Here is an 18,007-nt window from a genome sequence, read left to right as displayed (position 1 = left end):
GTTGTTGTTTTCTCTTGTTGTGCTGCTCTGTGTCAGTTTGCCCCCCCCCCCCAGCTCCCTTTTTTGCCAGGCAGTGCATTCAGGCCAGATTTAATTGTTGTAATTGCAGTGCTTCAGGAGTTTTCATCAGACCTGCGTTAACACGACCCTCTAACGCCTGACTCCGCTGTAGGAGCCTTAACATGAGTCTGACCTGACGCAACGCTCCAACTCTGTCAGAGGTTGGACAATGAAAGTTAACAGTCCTCCCGCCATCAAGTCAAGCACTGTCTAAATAGTGAATAATGGAATAAAGAGCTGCGGAAGACTTCTTCAGAATGTCTAATGGGCCGGATCTATTATTAATGCCTCGGCCAGAACTCAGCCCAAGAATACTGTAATTAGGAGTTGTTGTTTTTCTAAAGCAGGCAATGGAAAGTATTCCAAGCACGTACAACAAAGGGAAAAAAAGTCTACATGGACGCCTTGTTTGGTTTACATTGTAATTGTTGTGAAGTTAAGCGAGCCAATTAGACCGTGATTATTTTAGTGTAGACAAGTCGCCCTGAGGATCAAGTTCATTCCAGTGTTCGGAACAAAAGCGGGAAAAGTTGAGCTTGAAATTAGAATTTGTCTGTTTGTTGTTATTTTGGACGCGTTAATGATGTAGTTCTAAATGTTTACAGCAATTATTATGGCTGGAACACAGTAATTGGATGCGACTGTCTATTTTGATGATTTGCCTATTTGTTGTGATTGTAAAGCTTTTTATAAAAAAAAGTTTGTGAAAGAGTTCTTCACATGCAGGTACTGTACGTGTGGCATAATGCGGTTAGTGTATTGACAGTTTGATTGGTTTACATTGAAAACTGTTTGGTTGTGACATTCTGTTGAGTAGGGCAGGGTGTTTGCTTTAACTGAGTCCATAGGGAATAGACAACGGTCAAGTACTGAAAGCTGGTACTGACTTGGTCAGATTTGTCTTCTTTTGTGTATTGTTGGATCAGATATTTCTGAATAAACACCATCGTTTTGTTCATTGTGTTAAGGTAACATTGAAACCAGGTGAATTGTTTTAAGGCTATTTCAATGTTTCAGATACACATGTAATCAACATTTAACATCAATAATAAAAATAAAGTAAATTAAGTAAATATAAAGTAAAACTTTCTGATTATTTCCAAGTTTCTGTGAAAATATGAGTATGTATGTATATATACTACTGCTCAAAAGTCTGGGGTCACCAGTTATGCTACACTGATGTTTTCTCCAATAACGACGATTTAAACTGAGACAAAAAGTGATTAAAACGTCCCCACAGTGTTACATGCCAGGGGAGAATTCAGTTTTTGTCCCCATAAAAACTTTTATTATGAAATTATAAAAGACAGTTCAAAAAATAGAGAGCCGTCCTCTCAGACGTCTGAATCCAGCTTTTGTGGCAAGCGACACCAAACCTTTACACCTCTGCTCCTAAATGGGTTTATTTAACAAAAGGAGCTGTGCTTATTGGGGGCATGCTGCTGTTTGCATCTAATTACAGCCTGACAGCACGGCCAGTGGATTATGGGCTACAAGGGCCGCTATGTGGTGGAGACCAGCATCCCTTTAATTAATAAGACGGTGTAAAGCGTCCTAACACACACATTGAAACACAGCCCGACCCATTAAGCAGACCATCGGGTCCAATTAGGACTGTTTGGATATTTTAATTTGCACAAGTTAGTTGTTAGAGCTTAGAGCTCGCTGATGAAATCAAGCAAAATCAGGCTGTGTACCTGTGAAGCATTTAGTAGGATACAATACCACATTTGGTTGCAGTTTCTTAGAATGTAAAAATGTGAATATAGACCGACATGTCATAATTAGATCTTATTGAACTTTCAAATATCGATTAGCACCCAGTATAGATCATCTGTAGTCCACACAGTTTATTTAGAGAGGTATTGTGACCAAAGAGCATCGAGGTAGGGCTCAGAAAAGGGTGTGTGTAGCCAGTAGAAGTCACATGATAGTTTGTGCCCCTTTTAAAATCAGAGTTATTAGATTCTTACATAAAAGCCAGTATTCAAATAATGGCTCAAATATTAGCTAGTGGCATGGCCACGAATATGGCAATATCAATAAATATTGTAATATAGGAAGAAATCTATTTAAGTTTAGTAATGTAACCAGACAGGAATATCTGTTTTAAATACCAAGTGAAACGATCCGTTATTCACAATTAAATACCGGACAGATCTGGGTACTTCATTGATGCAGGATTGTCAGTTATTAGATGTCTAATATACCCAGAGACATTATAGTACAACTCAAAGGAAGCATGTCCTCATATGCAGGGTCAAACAAATGTGTGTGTGTGTGTGTGTGTGTGTGTGTGTTTCCTTCCTTCCTTCAGGGGCGGTGGCCGCGGTGAACGAGGTGTCCCAGCGTATCCAGAACAATACCCGGCGCCATGAGAACCACCTACAGCTATGCCGAGTGCAGAAACTGCTGAAAGGGCGAAAGACGAAGGTGTCTGCTGCAGGTTAGAGCCTCTGATCACATATTCCTTTCATCCCCCCCGTTCCATCTCTTCTCTACCTCTCTCTGTGCATCTATTGCTGCATGTCCTTTGGGATACATGGGAGAGGAGAAGAGATAAACTGAAGGGAAATGAAGTTAAGTATTGAGACATTCTGACTGGATTGCTTTTAATCAATGGAATTCATTGGACCTTCTGCAGGAAACTGCACACTGAGCCCACTTCATTAATGGAGCATTACTGCTAACTGTTAGCGAGCGAGTGTGCTTCTCCCCTTCATCCTGCCCTCCCCTCGTTTATTTCCCTTTTCCATTGTGGTTCCCTCTCTACTTGTGGAGCGGCGGCTCTTTTTTTTCCTGCCACTCCCCCTCCTGTTGTTTGTCTGGCCTCCTCTTTGCTCCGCTCACCCTGCCAATCTCCCCCAGGACCAATTAGAGCCCAGCCTCATCTTGTGGACCAGCAGATAAAAAGGAAGCCAAAGTGTGTGCGTGTGTGCGTGTGTGCGTGCGTGCGTGCATGCGTTTGCTGGATATGAGTGAATGCACGAGCGCACAAAGCCATGTGTTTATTTCCCGTTTTTTTACATTTATTTTTATACGTTTGTATTTGCGCATGTGTTGGTGCAGGCTGGGAGCGAGCACTGAATAGCAGCTCATCTCTCTAATGCCGATATGGGAAGTTTCAAAAGCTTCCTCTCATCCGAGTTCTCAGGCCCTCGCAACTCCGCCGGCTTCCTCTCCAGCTAATAGAGCTCCGGTCCCACCAGGCAGACTTCAGAGCAGCAGCAGCGCCACCCCGCCCGCAACCCCCGCGCCGACCCATTCTCCTTCCTCCCCACCAACACCACCTCTAATGTGGGTAAAAGAAAAGTGCTCTGCCTTGTACAGATGAGAAGCGCCGGAGCCCCTCAAACATATTAAGTAGCTCTGTAGGAGATGAGGGGTGGGGGTGGGGGTGCGATTGTGAGACACAAAGCCTGAATCAATGGGACATCGATACAGCAGACAGTCGGCCCGTTTCCCTGGGAGGCCGCAGATTTGTGTCTGCCTGCCTGTTCCTTCAATTTGAAACAAAGATGTCTCACATTTTCTATCCTGTTTCACATTGATTCTTTCCAATTGATGTCCCTTTATGTTCCTGACTGTGGCACCTGATTGTGTTAGGAATTGTTTCAGTCAGACAACCTCATTAAATAAAGCTTTAATGTACATTTAAAAAAAAAACTTAGAGAGAAACAGAAATTATGAAATGTTTCATAAGTAAGTGCTCTTCCTACACAGATCCATAGGGGATTTTTTTTCTCCTTTTTACTGCTGAAACATATGGAAGATGTATTAGTTCATTCACAGAAAAATAACTAATTTTACCCAGTTAATCATTTAAGTCATTCAACAAGCAAACACACCAGCCATTCTCTGGTTTCAGCTCGACTATTTGCATCATCTTGGACTTTGGGTCTTTTTACAATGTTAAGCAATGAGTCTGATCACATCTAAGGGTGTTTATCTCTCCCTCTCAGATGTCTGATCTTCGATTCGCAGCCCACAATTGGATACAAAAACCATAAAGATACTTTGTATCAATATGACATGGTGTTGTTTGATTCATCAGTGATTTGATATTGATTCAGCGCAGGTTTTATTTGTTATTAAAAAAAAAAGAACGTCAGTATTTCCTGAATTTTTAAATCTACATCCCAAAAGAGAAATACACAACCAGGAGTGTGTTTACCAGCATATGTTATGATACTACTTCCTGTTTACCTGAAGGCCAATGCAATGTAAAGATGCCAGCCTGTCCTTTCTTAGGCAACATCCACACGAAAAACAATCTCCGTCCACACAGGCGCTTCATCATCGTTTTAGAAAAGATTTCCATGACTGTTCATGCACAATGGTCATGCAGGTGCAAACATTTTTCAAATTAGTTACAACGCTGCGGGTCTCGCTCGCTCTATCTCTCTCTCTTAAATTTACTTTAAAAATGAACCGTTACAAATCAAAGTGTTCTAAATTATGGTCCATAAATGTGGTCAACACACGTTTCTCACTCGTTTCCGCTGTTTCGTTGTCTGTTCTCACTCGTAGCTCTGCTGGTGGCTGAAGTCTTTTGTTACTGTACAGTTTCTTTGTGAAGTTCACAATAGTTGCAGAACAAAATATGCATTGATAAGAAAAGGAGGTTCTCAAAGCCTCAAACTGTGACTTCAGACTGATAACACCGCCTGCCACACCGCTCACTAATCGCTCCAGTAACAGTTACTTCCACCTCATGTAGACCTTAGTAGTATTTATTTAAAATGGAAACATAGTAGTGTGGATGTAGCCTTAGAGAACTTCTTAAAGTAGGTACTATGTTAAAAAATAGATATGTGTTTTGGGAATACAACTAGCTAGCTGGAGAGGGGCAGGTCTCACACACACACACACACACACACACACACACTGTATGTACAGAGAGTTACATAGAAGGGTTTCTGACAGATAATTCAATTTTTGTCAAATGTATCTCTGACTGCTTAGGTTTTTTCAGATATGCACCGTTTCATCTTCACACCCTACAATGAATGAAAATATTCAGTTGCAGTGTGATTTATTCCTCTATAGCCCTACTCTTGAGTTCACCTGGTTTCATCATCCATATCTTAAAGCTACTACAAGGAGTTCTGAACTGGTTATTAAACAGTCTCACTTTAATACCGTCGGCTCTATTTGACATAAGTAAACAAGACCATCAGTGAGAATAATGGCTATTACTAGTTAGTCATTCTTAATGCTCGTCATTGAATCCAATTCGCCGCGCTATCAGACGAAATCAATGTACCGGAGGGACCGGAATAGCCTACGCTTACATTTTCACAGGTAAAGTATATGTCATAAGTGTATCAATTTATGATGACGACTAAAACTAGCTATAACGCTGTGAACAAAGCTAACGTTGGCTTCATTTGTCGAGCAACGCTTTCTATGATGATTGTAAGGACGATGACAAACATGCAGCAGGTAATCAACAGTAGTTTGTACATAGTTGAGAGGCCGTTAAGAGTGACCAAACCTATGTATGATTCCCATGAGGTGCCGGCACTCATGGGAAATGCAGTCTTCATTCCGGGAAAACTACTACTGCTTTTGACCACAGGGGCCGCCTAAATAATGATTCTAAACTCCACTGGACTTACAATAAAATACCTCCGGTATTGTTCGGTCATAAACAAAGTAAAAGAAGTCTGTTGACTCAGCGATGCCAAACTCTGCCCTCATTCTGCCACAGCAGCTGCCCTCTGCCTCTGTTATTCAGACACATCAGGGAGGACGAGTCCCTTTGTAGATCAATCTTTATTTCCCGCCACCCCCCACCTGGTCCGGCCCAAAAGACTTTGTAGTAGAGCAGAGGTGCTCTTTGACAAGGGAAGCTGAAAGGCCCGGACACGGAGAGGAGTGCTTGGCACTTCCTGCTCTTTGAACCTGCTGTTGCCTCAAAGCACCGTGGATGGTCAGATGTGAGCAGGGGGTCTGAAGAGAAGGCAGCCCACAAAGAGACTGCTCCTCACACAGAGCGCATCCAACCTCTGGCTCTGTCAACTTTGTCCATCAGGGGGTCTGATGAGGGGTATCTGACACAACTTTAATGGTTAGGAAAACTACAGTTTTCTTTCCAAAGTAGCACTGGATTTAGTTTGGATTCTTTCTTAAAAACAATAGTACCTGAAGTCATTGTTTTTATTTAGTTTCAAGAGACAGGAGTCAAACATTAAGAAACTTGGTTATTGTCCATCTTATATCCCCCAGAGTACAAACCTCTCCCCCTAAACTGAAAACCACAGGACGGCCATGTAGGTGAAGACCTTTAGCACACACTTCCTGGTCAGACGCTGAAAAGTGAAGAAAGCAGAGGGAGATCCCAGCATGTCTGTATAATCACCACACTGAAACGCATCAGTTTCAGCACACTGGACACTGGCAGCATTCCGATACTTCAGCAAACATGTAACACATTACCACCCACGCATTCATTTAATGTGATAACATATTCTGTCACAGAATGATGCCATGTCTGGAATGAAGACTGCATTTCCCATGAGTGCCGGCGCCTCATGGGAATCATACATAGGTTTGGTCACTCTTAACGGCCTCTCAACTATGTACGAACTACTGTTGATGTCTTTGTTTAGGTCAGACTTTAAACAACAACCACATTTGCTTTCCTGCTACGGTCGCCTACGTATCTAACTTACACTCTTTGCTCCGCTAATGACAGTTTGCATGCTAGATAGCTAACTGCTCAGCTGTAGCATCTAAACACACCTGAAAACGTCACTCAGAACAATGCAGGCATCCAATCAAAGTCCTCTCCTGGCCCTCGTACCTCTTATAAAGATCTTAAAGCATTATATTCAATTTAATGAAACTTCTGTTTATTGCATGTTTTGAGGAAAGAAACCGCATTTGTACCAGAGAATAGGCCTGTCCAGTGAAATATGTCAGTTACCACAAGGATAAAAGCCCTGGGTCTGTCAGTTATTCAGGACAGAGCTGAGGGTGCAAGGGATCTTTTACAGGAGGGCATTTCCCACTACAGTTCTCTTTTATTTAAAATGTCCTGAACTCAGTGGTGATTGTAACAACACATTCAAAATGACTACTTGCTCCATGTCTTTAAAGGGTTGTATAAGGCTCAAGCAGGGTTTTATTTAAATAATATTCATTAGAAGGATCACAACCAACGCTCCAATCTCCACACAGCACCTGAGAGAGTCACGGCGTGTTTCCTGACTGTTCGGTTTGAGACCCATGGCATTTTAAAAGCAATTTGACCCCCGCCTGGCCCCAGCCACTTAATCTCAGTGGGCTTGTCTGTACCTGAAAATGTTCTCTCTGAGCCCCAGAGGCACAGCTCCGGCCACTCAGGCTAGCTGCAATCACATGCTACTGGCTGGGGCAATTACAAAAACACCCCGGACCCAGGCAGAATTTTTCATCTTATCTATCCAAATGTCAGCGTCTTGCTTATTAGCTATCATCATGCTGCTGCCAATCATGGGGAAAGAGATGAGAGCTTTCCTCACAGTCTGCTTACCACCTACTGAGTCTGTCTTGGATTCTTTCGTCCTCATTTATCTGTTCAATTCAGCATGGCTTAGTTAGTCTCATTATTATTTGGATTCTCTCCAGTTCTGCAATTCGATGCTGAGGACACTATGAGTAAAACCATTTTCCCTCCGACATAGTGATGCTGGTTGAACCTGCATTTGTTTGCGGTTCAGTGGAATTTGATTAATCTGAATTTGGTATTGAATCCAAATCCTTTTTGATCCCTTATCAAAATTTACCTTAAGTCAAAATTAACTAAAACTCAAAGATCTCTAATGTTGACAACCTCTGGCTTAAAACCTAAAATGAGTGAGCAGCATAAAGGCATGAAATGTAGATTGCAAAAGTGCAAAATTCAGGACCTCCATCTTTTCTCTAGAGAGGAATCATAGCATGATTACACTAGATTAAAAAAAAAAAAATCCAACCGCCAACCCTTTTATAATGAAAGTAGCTCGCAGCACTAGATCTAAAAGTTGCTAAATCTAGCAAGAAAGTCAACAAGTCAGCAACACTTACAGCGTGTGAATTCAGGCCCCTCCTCCAAAATGATGATCATGAACAATGAACATGGCTATTGTTAGTACTCATAGTTGTCAAGCTAGCTGCTTAGGAAAGACTCAATGAGTACACAGGCAGAGTGCAGGCAGGCTGTCCGATCATTTCATTCGGCCCTCAGAGCATTTTATTTATTGATTGCTGGCGGGATGTAAAGAGAATTTCACCAAATATAACAAAAAGGTTTTGCCCTAGCTTTATTATATTAACTAATCCAAGCACGATCAAATCTAAAAGGGGGCCGTCTCTGAAACTATCCCGAGCTGTATCCAACCTAACGTTTTGACCCTGATCTGGATCGGGCATGGATCAGCAGAACAGGAGTTTGTATTTGGGATGGTCTGGAATTTAAATAAGATTTCACAAACAAACTAGTATTACATTTACGTCATGTAAGAGAACTGAAGCTGAAACACGTCTTCATTTGGAACTCGAGGTAATGCAGTTCTGTACAGTTCTGCTATTCAGTGGTTTAAACAGTGTTGTGTAAGGAACTCCAGCTGTAGCCTCCAGTATGTGAGAGGTGATGAGCAGGGATTAACTTGTGACAACTATGAATGGGTCGAATGGGGCTATTCAGTGTGTTCAGTGGAGCTTGTCGCACACGGGTTTCCAGTGTGACTGTAGTATTATAGGATGACTATTGTATCATAATGCCCTTTGCACTCAACTAAAGGCAGAGGGGCTTTCAGCTTTGAGGCCATGATTGTGTTGAACCAGTGATTCTATATCCAACACTTATTGTTTAAAGGAACTATTAGTTCATTTCACATTAATGACTTGCACCAAAGTATGTCTTTACTAGGAATGCTGTTAGTGATGTGTAAGTATGTCTCCATGAAACATCTGTAGCAACGTCCAATCATAGACTGTATAGTGTAAGTAGTGTAAGCCACCACAACGTCAGACAATTCAGATCTTTGTATTTAAAAACTAATATCCCCCTTCCTCTGCCTTTGTCCGTTCCTAACACGTCTACCGGCTTCAAAACAGGAAGTAGTGGTAAAGTAGTAAGTAGTAGTTAGTAGTACTAAAAGATCCACTAGAAAAACACAGCGCGTGGTGCAGGGGAGGAGCACACGCCATGTTTTTTGCAGGTGTCTCGGTGTGATCAGGGCCTCAGTTTGTGGGGTGGCACCCTGTATTGCAGCCTCAGCCATCAGTGTATGAATGTTGACATGAATTGTATGTGTAGGGATTTGAGTGGTTAGAAAACACGATAAATACAACTCCATTTAGCAATGACCTCTTTCCTAAATAGTGGCTGGGTTCATCAGTCAGTCGTGGTCATAGTGGAAAGATAATGGTTTTGGTTGAAGTTGAGGAACTTTTAACTAGTCATGAAACAGTCTCAATGTAATACTGATGCCTCTATATGACCTACCTAGTAAATGAGACTATCAGCAAGAAGATTTTCTATTTCTATATAGTTCTTCTTAATGATCGTCATCGGTGCCGCCGGGTCTGATTCTGGTGAGAGCAGATGAAATTATGCAGGGTCACCAGAAACTCCTTCAGCTCAGACTCCAGCGGGGCCTCCAGCAGAGACCAGTCCACCGTGGACAGACCCAGATCCTTCAGCAGAGACCCGTCCACCGTGGACAGACCAGGTTCAGGCTTTGCTGCCAACTTTTGACCTGCAGTCAGAGCTCCGGAGGGAGGAAGAGAACTCAGCACCCTGCAGAAGTGTCTCCTCCTCCTCCTCCTCCTCCTCCAGGAGCAGAGCTTCTCCTGTCTGGGAGCCAACACGGACACCACACTGCTGGAGACCCAGGACGCATTGGTGGGCCCCCTGGAGGTCAGGGAGGCACGGGAGAACCAGGACTGAGCGGGGCATACTGTCAGCCGCCTGCTGCAGTGAAAATGTTGTTTTCTAAAGGGTCTCTGGTGCTCGAAAACACTACCACTTTCGTCCACAGGGGCCGCCAAAGTCAACACAAAATGAAAGTTCCTTGAAGCAGCTTTGGACATAAAAAATGTCACTACGTCCAACAATCCTTCCCAAACTTTTGAAATGCTTTGACTTACGATGTGTTTACACAGAAGGTTTAGCGTGAGAAGCAAGTTAGCAGAGCAACAGCAGCTTTAGAGCTCCGTCTGTGTCTACTCATGATGCAGGCACAGCATTGAGTGAAGCTCAACCTTGTTTTGGCAAAAGTGTGTCGGCGTGTTGTGCATGGCCACACTTAAAGGCAGGGAGACCAGCCTGCTGGCGCAGAGAGGGATGTGACATCATGGATAACAGTCTCTCCTCATAGGCATTCATGGTGTTGCATTTGGTTGTTCACATGGAAAGTGACGGACATAGTTGTGTGAAGAATTAATGGAAAAGAGATGGAGACCTGATCAATCACTGACTGTTGCCAAAGTAGGACTTTAAGATCAGCTGTAGGGAGGTGATCTGACAGCCAATTCCATTTTGGATCCCGTTCCACGGTCCCTTATCAAATGTTCAAAGTCAACCAAAATGTGCAGAGGGTTACTCACAATAATGAGGCTCTCTGTTTAGATGTTTATCTAAACACTACATGTTACATTAATGTCTTCACATCTGTCTATATGTTTTACCTTAAACCTCTTTTGGACAATAAGTCTGTACATTAGATAGTCGTATATTTAATATTGTGCACCTTTGCACATTTCTACAAAAACAACTACCACTTCTAACAACTTACATTGTACCTTTTTTAATGTACCCTTTTTCATATTTTCATTGTAACTCTCTCCTTTACAGCTTTCATTTCAATTCAGATATAAAATCTACATTTGTTACATAATTTTTTTCATATTTTGGACTATTTTCTAATTACTTTTAATTAAATTTTCTCTTACTATGGTTATGTTGTGCACTAACAAACCAAAGCAAATTCCTTGTACCCGGAAACCTTCTTGGCATCAAACTGGATTCCGATTGTAGCGTACGCGTTAAATTAATAAACTGTTATTTTTGCTACCTTGAGAATGACAGTGCAGGGCGTCAGTGTTACTGGGACCTGTAGCAGTGCAACAATTGTCTGTCCTGTTCACCCGTTCACTCCGCAGGTGTGTGTGTGTGTGTGTGTGTGTGTGTGTGTGTGTGTGTGTGTGTGTGTGTGTGTGTGTGTTACGGCGGCTTGAGCTGCCTTGTTTATTTATTGTTAAACAGCAACAAAATTAAACTCACCAAAAACCATCTTGTTTAGTTATTGCACTGTTCCAACAATCATGAATTCAAAATAAAGCCTTCATCCACAAAGTTAGATGTTCCCCGCCGTCACTCTCTGACAGCTGAGCAGCGGCTGGACGGCTGTTGTTCTTTCGAGGCAGACTATTAAATTAGCTAAATAAAATCTGCAATTTATCTTAAGATTGGCTGAATGGTAATATATAAATAATATACAGCTGTAGCACATCTCACCGATAAAAAGCGAAAAGGAGACAACCCTTTCAGCACAGTAGCATCTCTGTGGTTTCTCTTTGATACTGAGTGAAATACAAACAATACACATTTTTTTAACAAAGATGGTTCATCTTACAAACCACCTAAAATGATTTGATGAGCAGATTCAAAACTGATTGTGATTTGACGTAATGCTATCGAGCCCCATCATCTACAGTCGAGTGGTTTGGTAACTTCAGATGGCCATAAAGGGACTCTTTGTGTTTGTTGTTTGTGAGATCTGTCCCAGTTTACTCAGATAATGATTGTCTCTGTTTCCTATCACAGGGAGGTGGTACATCCGCGAGGGCTGGCTCAAGGTGGTTCCTCCTAAAGGGGCGGACGCCACGCCCAAGATGTTCTTCCTGTTCTCTGACATGCTGCTGCAGGCCAAGCCTTGCAGCCCGCTGCAATTCACCAACAGAGACAAGTTTGCCGGCCAGCACGCCTTCCCCCTGCAGGACTGCACTGTGGAGAAGGTGTTTGGCCACACCAGAAGCCAGGGAGGCCTGCTCAGCGTGAGTGTCGGACCCCGTGACAAAGTAACGGAGTTGTGGAGTTTCAGGAATATTGTTTTAGATGGAGTTCAGCTCAGTCAGAGGGGAAAACAGGAAGGAACAAACTAGATTAACTTAGTACCGACTTACTTACAAGAAAAACAGGAGGAAAGCTTTCATTCTATATCCGTCATATATTTTCCAAAATGAGGGTAGGATAGGTTTACATTCAAGTCTATCTAAATACAAGAGATAGAGGTCTTGTTTTGTGCAAAGATTTATTCAATACTGAATTTAAGAATACAATAGAATGAGGACCGTGTATTTTGTCCAGCCTCTCTTTCTGTTTCAGTCACCAATAACTCTTTCAATGTGCATGTGCTATATACATATTGTATTGAACTAGACTTGGAAAATCAATGCAGTGTATACTTCAGAATATTATTTAATTTTTGTCCCACCAGGGCAGGAAATTAGTCTTTGACTGCGTCCAGGATTCCATACTAACTTCCTATTTAGTACGCTGAAACAGGTTTTTTTTGTATTTTGGAAAACTTAATATGAAACGAATAGTACGTGAGTTTGATATGATGTGCCTCCGAGCAGCTTGTCCACTAATAGTGAGATTGGCTGTTCGATCCCCTGCTGCTCCAGTCCACATGTCCTGAATGTGTGTGAATCTTTTTTACATCTATTTCCTCTACTAGTGTATGAATGTGTTTGAGTGGTTAGGCGCTATACAAATGCAATACCATTTGTCATTACTATTTCTGGTGACACATTCTACTCCTGAATGCAAACACTCGGCTTGACGTCAGCATACATATCCCGTTGGTTCGATGCTGACGGACAGCTCTGTAACATCGATAACGCTTCAAGTGGAAGATGCCACTTTGCTAGTTGTCATTTTTAATTTTTTTTTTAATTAGTTCAGACTTTATGATTCTCACATCATCGTCATCGTCACGTGAGGTTTGGCACGGGTTACCATGGTTACGTATCTCCATCCGGCAAGGAGGCTTTCAGGAAGTGACGGGGTTATTACAGTTCAGCGCATCCCAAAAGATTCATATGACAGCTTAATCACACTAAAGGATGTGGAATGATGCATATTGGGTATGTAGTGCACAGTGTCTCCAATATTAAACAGAACTCAATAAAACAAGTCAGCACTGAGACCTCCCAGCATGAGGATATGTTAGTGTTTTTATATAGCAGATTTATCAAGTCACGTCTGTTGTTTTGCACATATTATACATTATGATATATCATACAGACAGGTATAAGTGTGTAAGTGTTAAAAAACATTGGGAAAAGTTGAACATGTTCGGAATGTGTTTGTTTGGCAGCAGGTGGGGAGACATCTGTTCATTGATTTGAATACACACATGAGTGAGTCCTTAGCAGAGGCATTATTTCATTTCCTCTTCCGATGCACGTTGCTCGGATTTATCTTACTCATGTCCGTGCCGCTTGTCGTTGTATAATGTGCCACACAGAGGTTCCCTGAATTAAAATGTCATTTAGCGGTGATTGTCAGAGAAGACTCGTGTTCCCTCTCCTCTCCTCCTCCCTCGTCCCTTCACGCCCTTGTCGAAGTAGCCCAGAAGTTGAACTTGTAACGCGTCTCTGCTCTCGGTCTGATCCGTCTCCCAGGTCTCGGTACAGCTGCCGGCTGACAAATTGTGTCTAAATGATGTAGCTGCTGTCATGAAACATTCAAAGGAATGAGTTGCGCGTCATTGAGTGAGTAACGGAAGCGTTTGTGCAGCGAGTGTTTAGTGCCACTGCTGCATGGTATCAATATTCATTTGGGCAGAAGGAGCTCTTTATGTTGTGCTGCTAATGTGCTTCCCCGTGATGCTCAGTGGCGGTGCAGAGGTTTGATTCCTCACACTGCTGCCTGTCCACAACGTTTTGACATGAAAGCACCAGCTCTGTACTCCTGAGACAGTGAGTGACCTAATACAAGCAAGCAGAAACGAAATGATTATAATTCTATCTATTATTATTATTTATAACCTTAACCCATCAAAGATATCAAACTGAGAAATGTAGCACATTTAAGAAGTAGGAACAGTAAATGTTTGATATGTTTCTTAGCTGTTGGTCAAAGGAAGACTCATTTCAAACATTTTAATTAATAATTAACCTGTCATCTTTTTTTCAAATAATCCAAAAATCCTTTGGTCTATTAAGTTAAACATCACCAGTTCTTACAAACTCTGGTGACATCTACACAGATATTCAATTGACTTTGATATAAAACAGAGACAGAATATCTACTGTCATAATTAACAAATGATCAGAATTGTTGCCAATTAACTTTCTGTCTATCAATGAAATAATTGATTAACTGCTTGTTGCAGCTCTAATTTTAAATGATTAAATGATTAAAAAAAGTAATAAGTAGATGGAACGGATAATGGAAAAAAATCCATTGTTGCAGCCATAAAATTGTTTTGTTTTTGTTATCCCTTAAGAATTTAAAAAAAGGTTCAATTCATCACAAATCACCTGCTATGTTTCACTTAACACTGACTCAGTCTCAAAACTATATATAAACGTACTTCTCTCAAATTCATTTCACAAAAGAAGCCAATGTCTAAACATAAGCAGCCATACTTGAAATTAATTCAAGAAATGTATCTATTATTTTTGCAATTAATAATATATCCTTCAGATATAAAATGTTGCATTACATTTTCCAGAGCTCAAGATGACATCGTTAAATATATTTGTATTTTTGTTTCATATTTGTTTATAATATTCAGTTCACTAGGATATGCATGCAAGTTGTTCTGATTTCCTGTTGATTGACTAATTGATAAATACAGTTTAACCTCAGTTTTCAGCACTGCACACACACACACACACACACACACACACACACACACACACACACACACACACACACACACACACATGTTGGTCAGCACCATGAAATGTATTGTAATTTGATTCCTAATATAAGAGCTCTGATAACTTGTTGGTGTCATGTAGCTGCTTTACCTGCCTAATAATCAGCCAAGAGGCTCCTCTAGCATTCAGTAGAGTCCTGAGAACTAAACAAAGGATTTAGGAGCTGCTGACGTGTCGTCATGACCAGGCCTGTGTGACTTCATTTGTTGAAGGCAGTGTGAATTAAAGGCATCCTTCAAGGGACTAATGAAAAGGCTGCAGACGGGGAGATTATTCCAAGCTGTATTATTTGGTGTGTGTGTGTGTGTGTGTGTGTGTGTGTGTGTGTGTGTGTGTGTGGGTGGGGGGTGGGGGGGGGGGGGGGGGGGGGGGGGGGGGGGGGGGGGGGGGGGGGGGGGTGATGGTGATGGCTGCCTGCCTGCTGTAACAGAATCTCTCAGTTGCTGGATCAGATTAGGCTGCAGATCCATCTCTTCCGGCCCTCCAGTAAATACATCTTCCTCAAGCCTGTCGCCGAGCCCGCCGCGCGTTATCTAACGGCAGAAATGGCATTTCATTAGCCTCTTATCCCGCCGAGGCCCAAATGCATACTCAATAGCATTACACGTAATTTCTCATAAGGACACATTATTGATCCCGGGCCCCTACCTGAGCTCAAGGAAAAGGGCTGTCAGCACTCCAGGGCCCTCCTCGTCCAGGGCCATGAAGAATTAAAGGCAAATTAAATTTGACAGCTGTAAATGCCATGGCAATCTATATGCAAAGTTTGAAAGGGGGGGGGGTACCTTTTATTAAAATTTCCCGTGTGTTTTTTTTCTTTCTTCTTTTTCTTGGTCACACATGTTTGTAGAGAGCTAGCTTTTATTTGTGGCTCACCCCACATTTTTCCTCTTCATCTTCTGTCTTCTCTCCCTCCATCTGTCGACCTTCCTTATTCTCTCCCTCCCTCCGTCTGCAGTCTTCCTCCCGCTAATATCCCCCTTGCCGCTTGAATATTTTCTCACATCCCTGACAGATTCCCTTTGATGTATAAATAATCAAGCTAAATTATGTGCGGCGATGATGCTCCGTGCTCCGCCATCTCTTATTATACAAAGTAATTTCTACCTAAGAGGGTCAGATTTCCTGACAAATCCCTAATTACCACGTTGCAATAGAAGTGGAATCTATTTGTGCATAAATCACCCGCCGTCCCCCAAGTGGCGAGTGCCTAATATCGTGCGGCACTCAGTTCGGCCCTACCCGCTGAACTCTGTAATTAGATAATACTTTTGATGATGGTACGTGTGAAATCTTAATCTATTTAAAGTATAATGAGTAAAAAACATCATTATGTTTGGTGAGCTATACACTCCTCTGTACCAGTGTTAAGTTCTGTCCAAATACGCATGGAAATAATCGATATGTCACCCCTCAACAAGCTAGCTTCCTGTGTAGAGGCTGCAGCCGCAGGTAAATGTGAAGGGTCATTTAATATGCTGCAGGCCTAATTCTGATCCCCTGTAATAGCTTTCCCAGTGTAATTATGCTGCCGTAAAAGCCCCTTTTGTTTGGGCTCGCACAACTCCTTTTGGTTTGTTTGACAAGTACAATCTGAGGCTGGCTTCAGCGACGCGAATGAGAGAGTTGGTAATTACTGTTTACTCAAAGGAAGAGGACCCTGTCACTCTGTAAAGGAGTCCCGAGAACACGTCCGTGATGTTTTTCCTGTAAATGTGACAGACTCTGTTGCTTTGCTAGACATTTCCCTGTTTTCTTTACCTTCAGATTTCAGTGTTTGAGGCATTGGAGGCCTGTGAGGAGCAGCGGGGGGGTTTCTGTATAAAGAGATGGTAGAGACAAGAGCTTTTTGCTTGCTTTGGCCTGCCCTCTACTGTCTTTACAATGTTACTGCGGTTTCAGGCTTTTCTGTAGAGAGGACTGTGATGACTGACAGATGGTGAGGATACTAATATACAACCAAATGCTGATAAATCTACACTTTTTTATTGTGAAACCAAATCATGGTGCAGCTTCTGAAGAATGTCCTGGAAAACTTTGATTTCTCCTGGAAAAGTTCTTTAAAGGGGCAATGTGTAGAGATCGGGCCAGACTTTTTGTTTAAAACGTTCAACAATTAAACTAACGTGATCAACTGAATGTGAGGAGTACTCAGGAGTATCTCTGTATTGCGGTGCAGAGATATCTAACCAGCCCCGTCCTGTCTTGTAACACCACTTGTGCCTCGAGAGGAGATAGAGAGTCACTGTAGCTTCCAGTCTGTCCTCAGTCCAACATGAGGGGACAAAGAAGTAGAGCAGCCCGAGGGCTTGTCACGTTGAAGGTACGGCTTCCATGTACGTCAGTAGGAAGTAGGGAGCGTCAGTTAGCGGTTAGCAGAGCACACCACAGGGTCTGACCTGTGTAACGGCAGCAACAGAAAGTCTGCTGATCTGGAGGGGAGGACAGTACAGCTGAAACAGTAGAGGTATCACACTAAAGTCTCACTGATATGAATGATGAAGTCTGAGCTGTGCTGCTAATGTCAGTGTGACAGGGCCATAGCAGTCATCCAAAAAATCTGGAAAATCATGGAATTTCAAAATCAAATTTTCCAGGCCTGAAAAGTCCTGATGTAGTTAGTCAACTCTTTGAAAGTTATGTAAAAGTCATAGAAGTTAGTTGTGTTTAATGAACTTCATTGTGACAGTATTCTGTGGATAACCTTCTGTGTAATGTAACTTGACGCCCAATTTGTTTTCTGAAGCTTTTGACATAAAGTAGCTCTGATATGTGTTGATCATCATGTACATTTCTTCATTGTCTCCCTTCAACAGAGCAACCAACAAAAACATGCATGTACATAAGTGGAGATGGAATCGATGAGGAGCACAATGCACAAAGTAGTGTTAGCAGCTGCAGATCAAGTACATTTCAAAGCCAAAGAAAAGACTCAGCAGAGGGGGCAGATCTGATGAGCGATGATATTTTAATAAAGGACAATGTGTTGACTGTTCCTGTGGGTTTAGTTGAGGAAGTG

General features: G+C 42.1%; 1 protein-coding gene across 2 annotated transcripts in view; it reads left to right on the top strand.

The window, feature by feature from the left end:
• The window catches only part of arhgef39 (Rho guanine nucleotide exchange factor (GEF) 39), a 54,215-nt gene that overhangs the window by 27,808 nt on the left and 8,400 nt on the right, over nucleotides 1-18,007 (top strand). For both annotated transcript variants that reach the window (XM_068716731.1, XM_068716730.1), the window contains exons 7-8: nucleotides 2,378-2,506; nucleotides 11,858-12,087. In XM_068716731.1, coding sequence (XP_068572832.1) covers nucleotides 2,378-2,506; nucleotides 11,858-12,087 — 359 coding nt within the window. The remainder of the gene's footprint in view (nucleotides 1-2,377; nucleotides 2,507-11,857; nucleotides 12,088-18,007) is intronic.

Source organism: Cebidichthys violaceus, unplaced genomic scaffold (genome assembly GCF_023349555.1).
Source record: "Cebidichthys violaceus isolate CVI_PGR_0920_01 unplaced genomic scaffold, fCebVio1.0.p SCAF_21, whole genome shotgun sequence".
NCBI lineage: Eukaryota > Metazoa > Chordata > Actinopteri > Perciformes > Stichaeidae > Cebidichthys > Cebidichthys violaceus.
The sequence above is the reverse complement of the archived record's forward strand: the minus strand, read 5'-3'. Positions and strand labels throughout refer to the sequence as shown.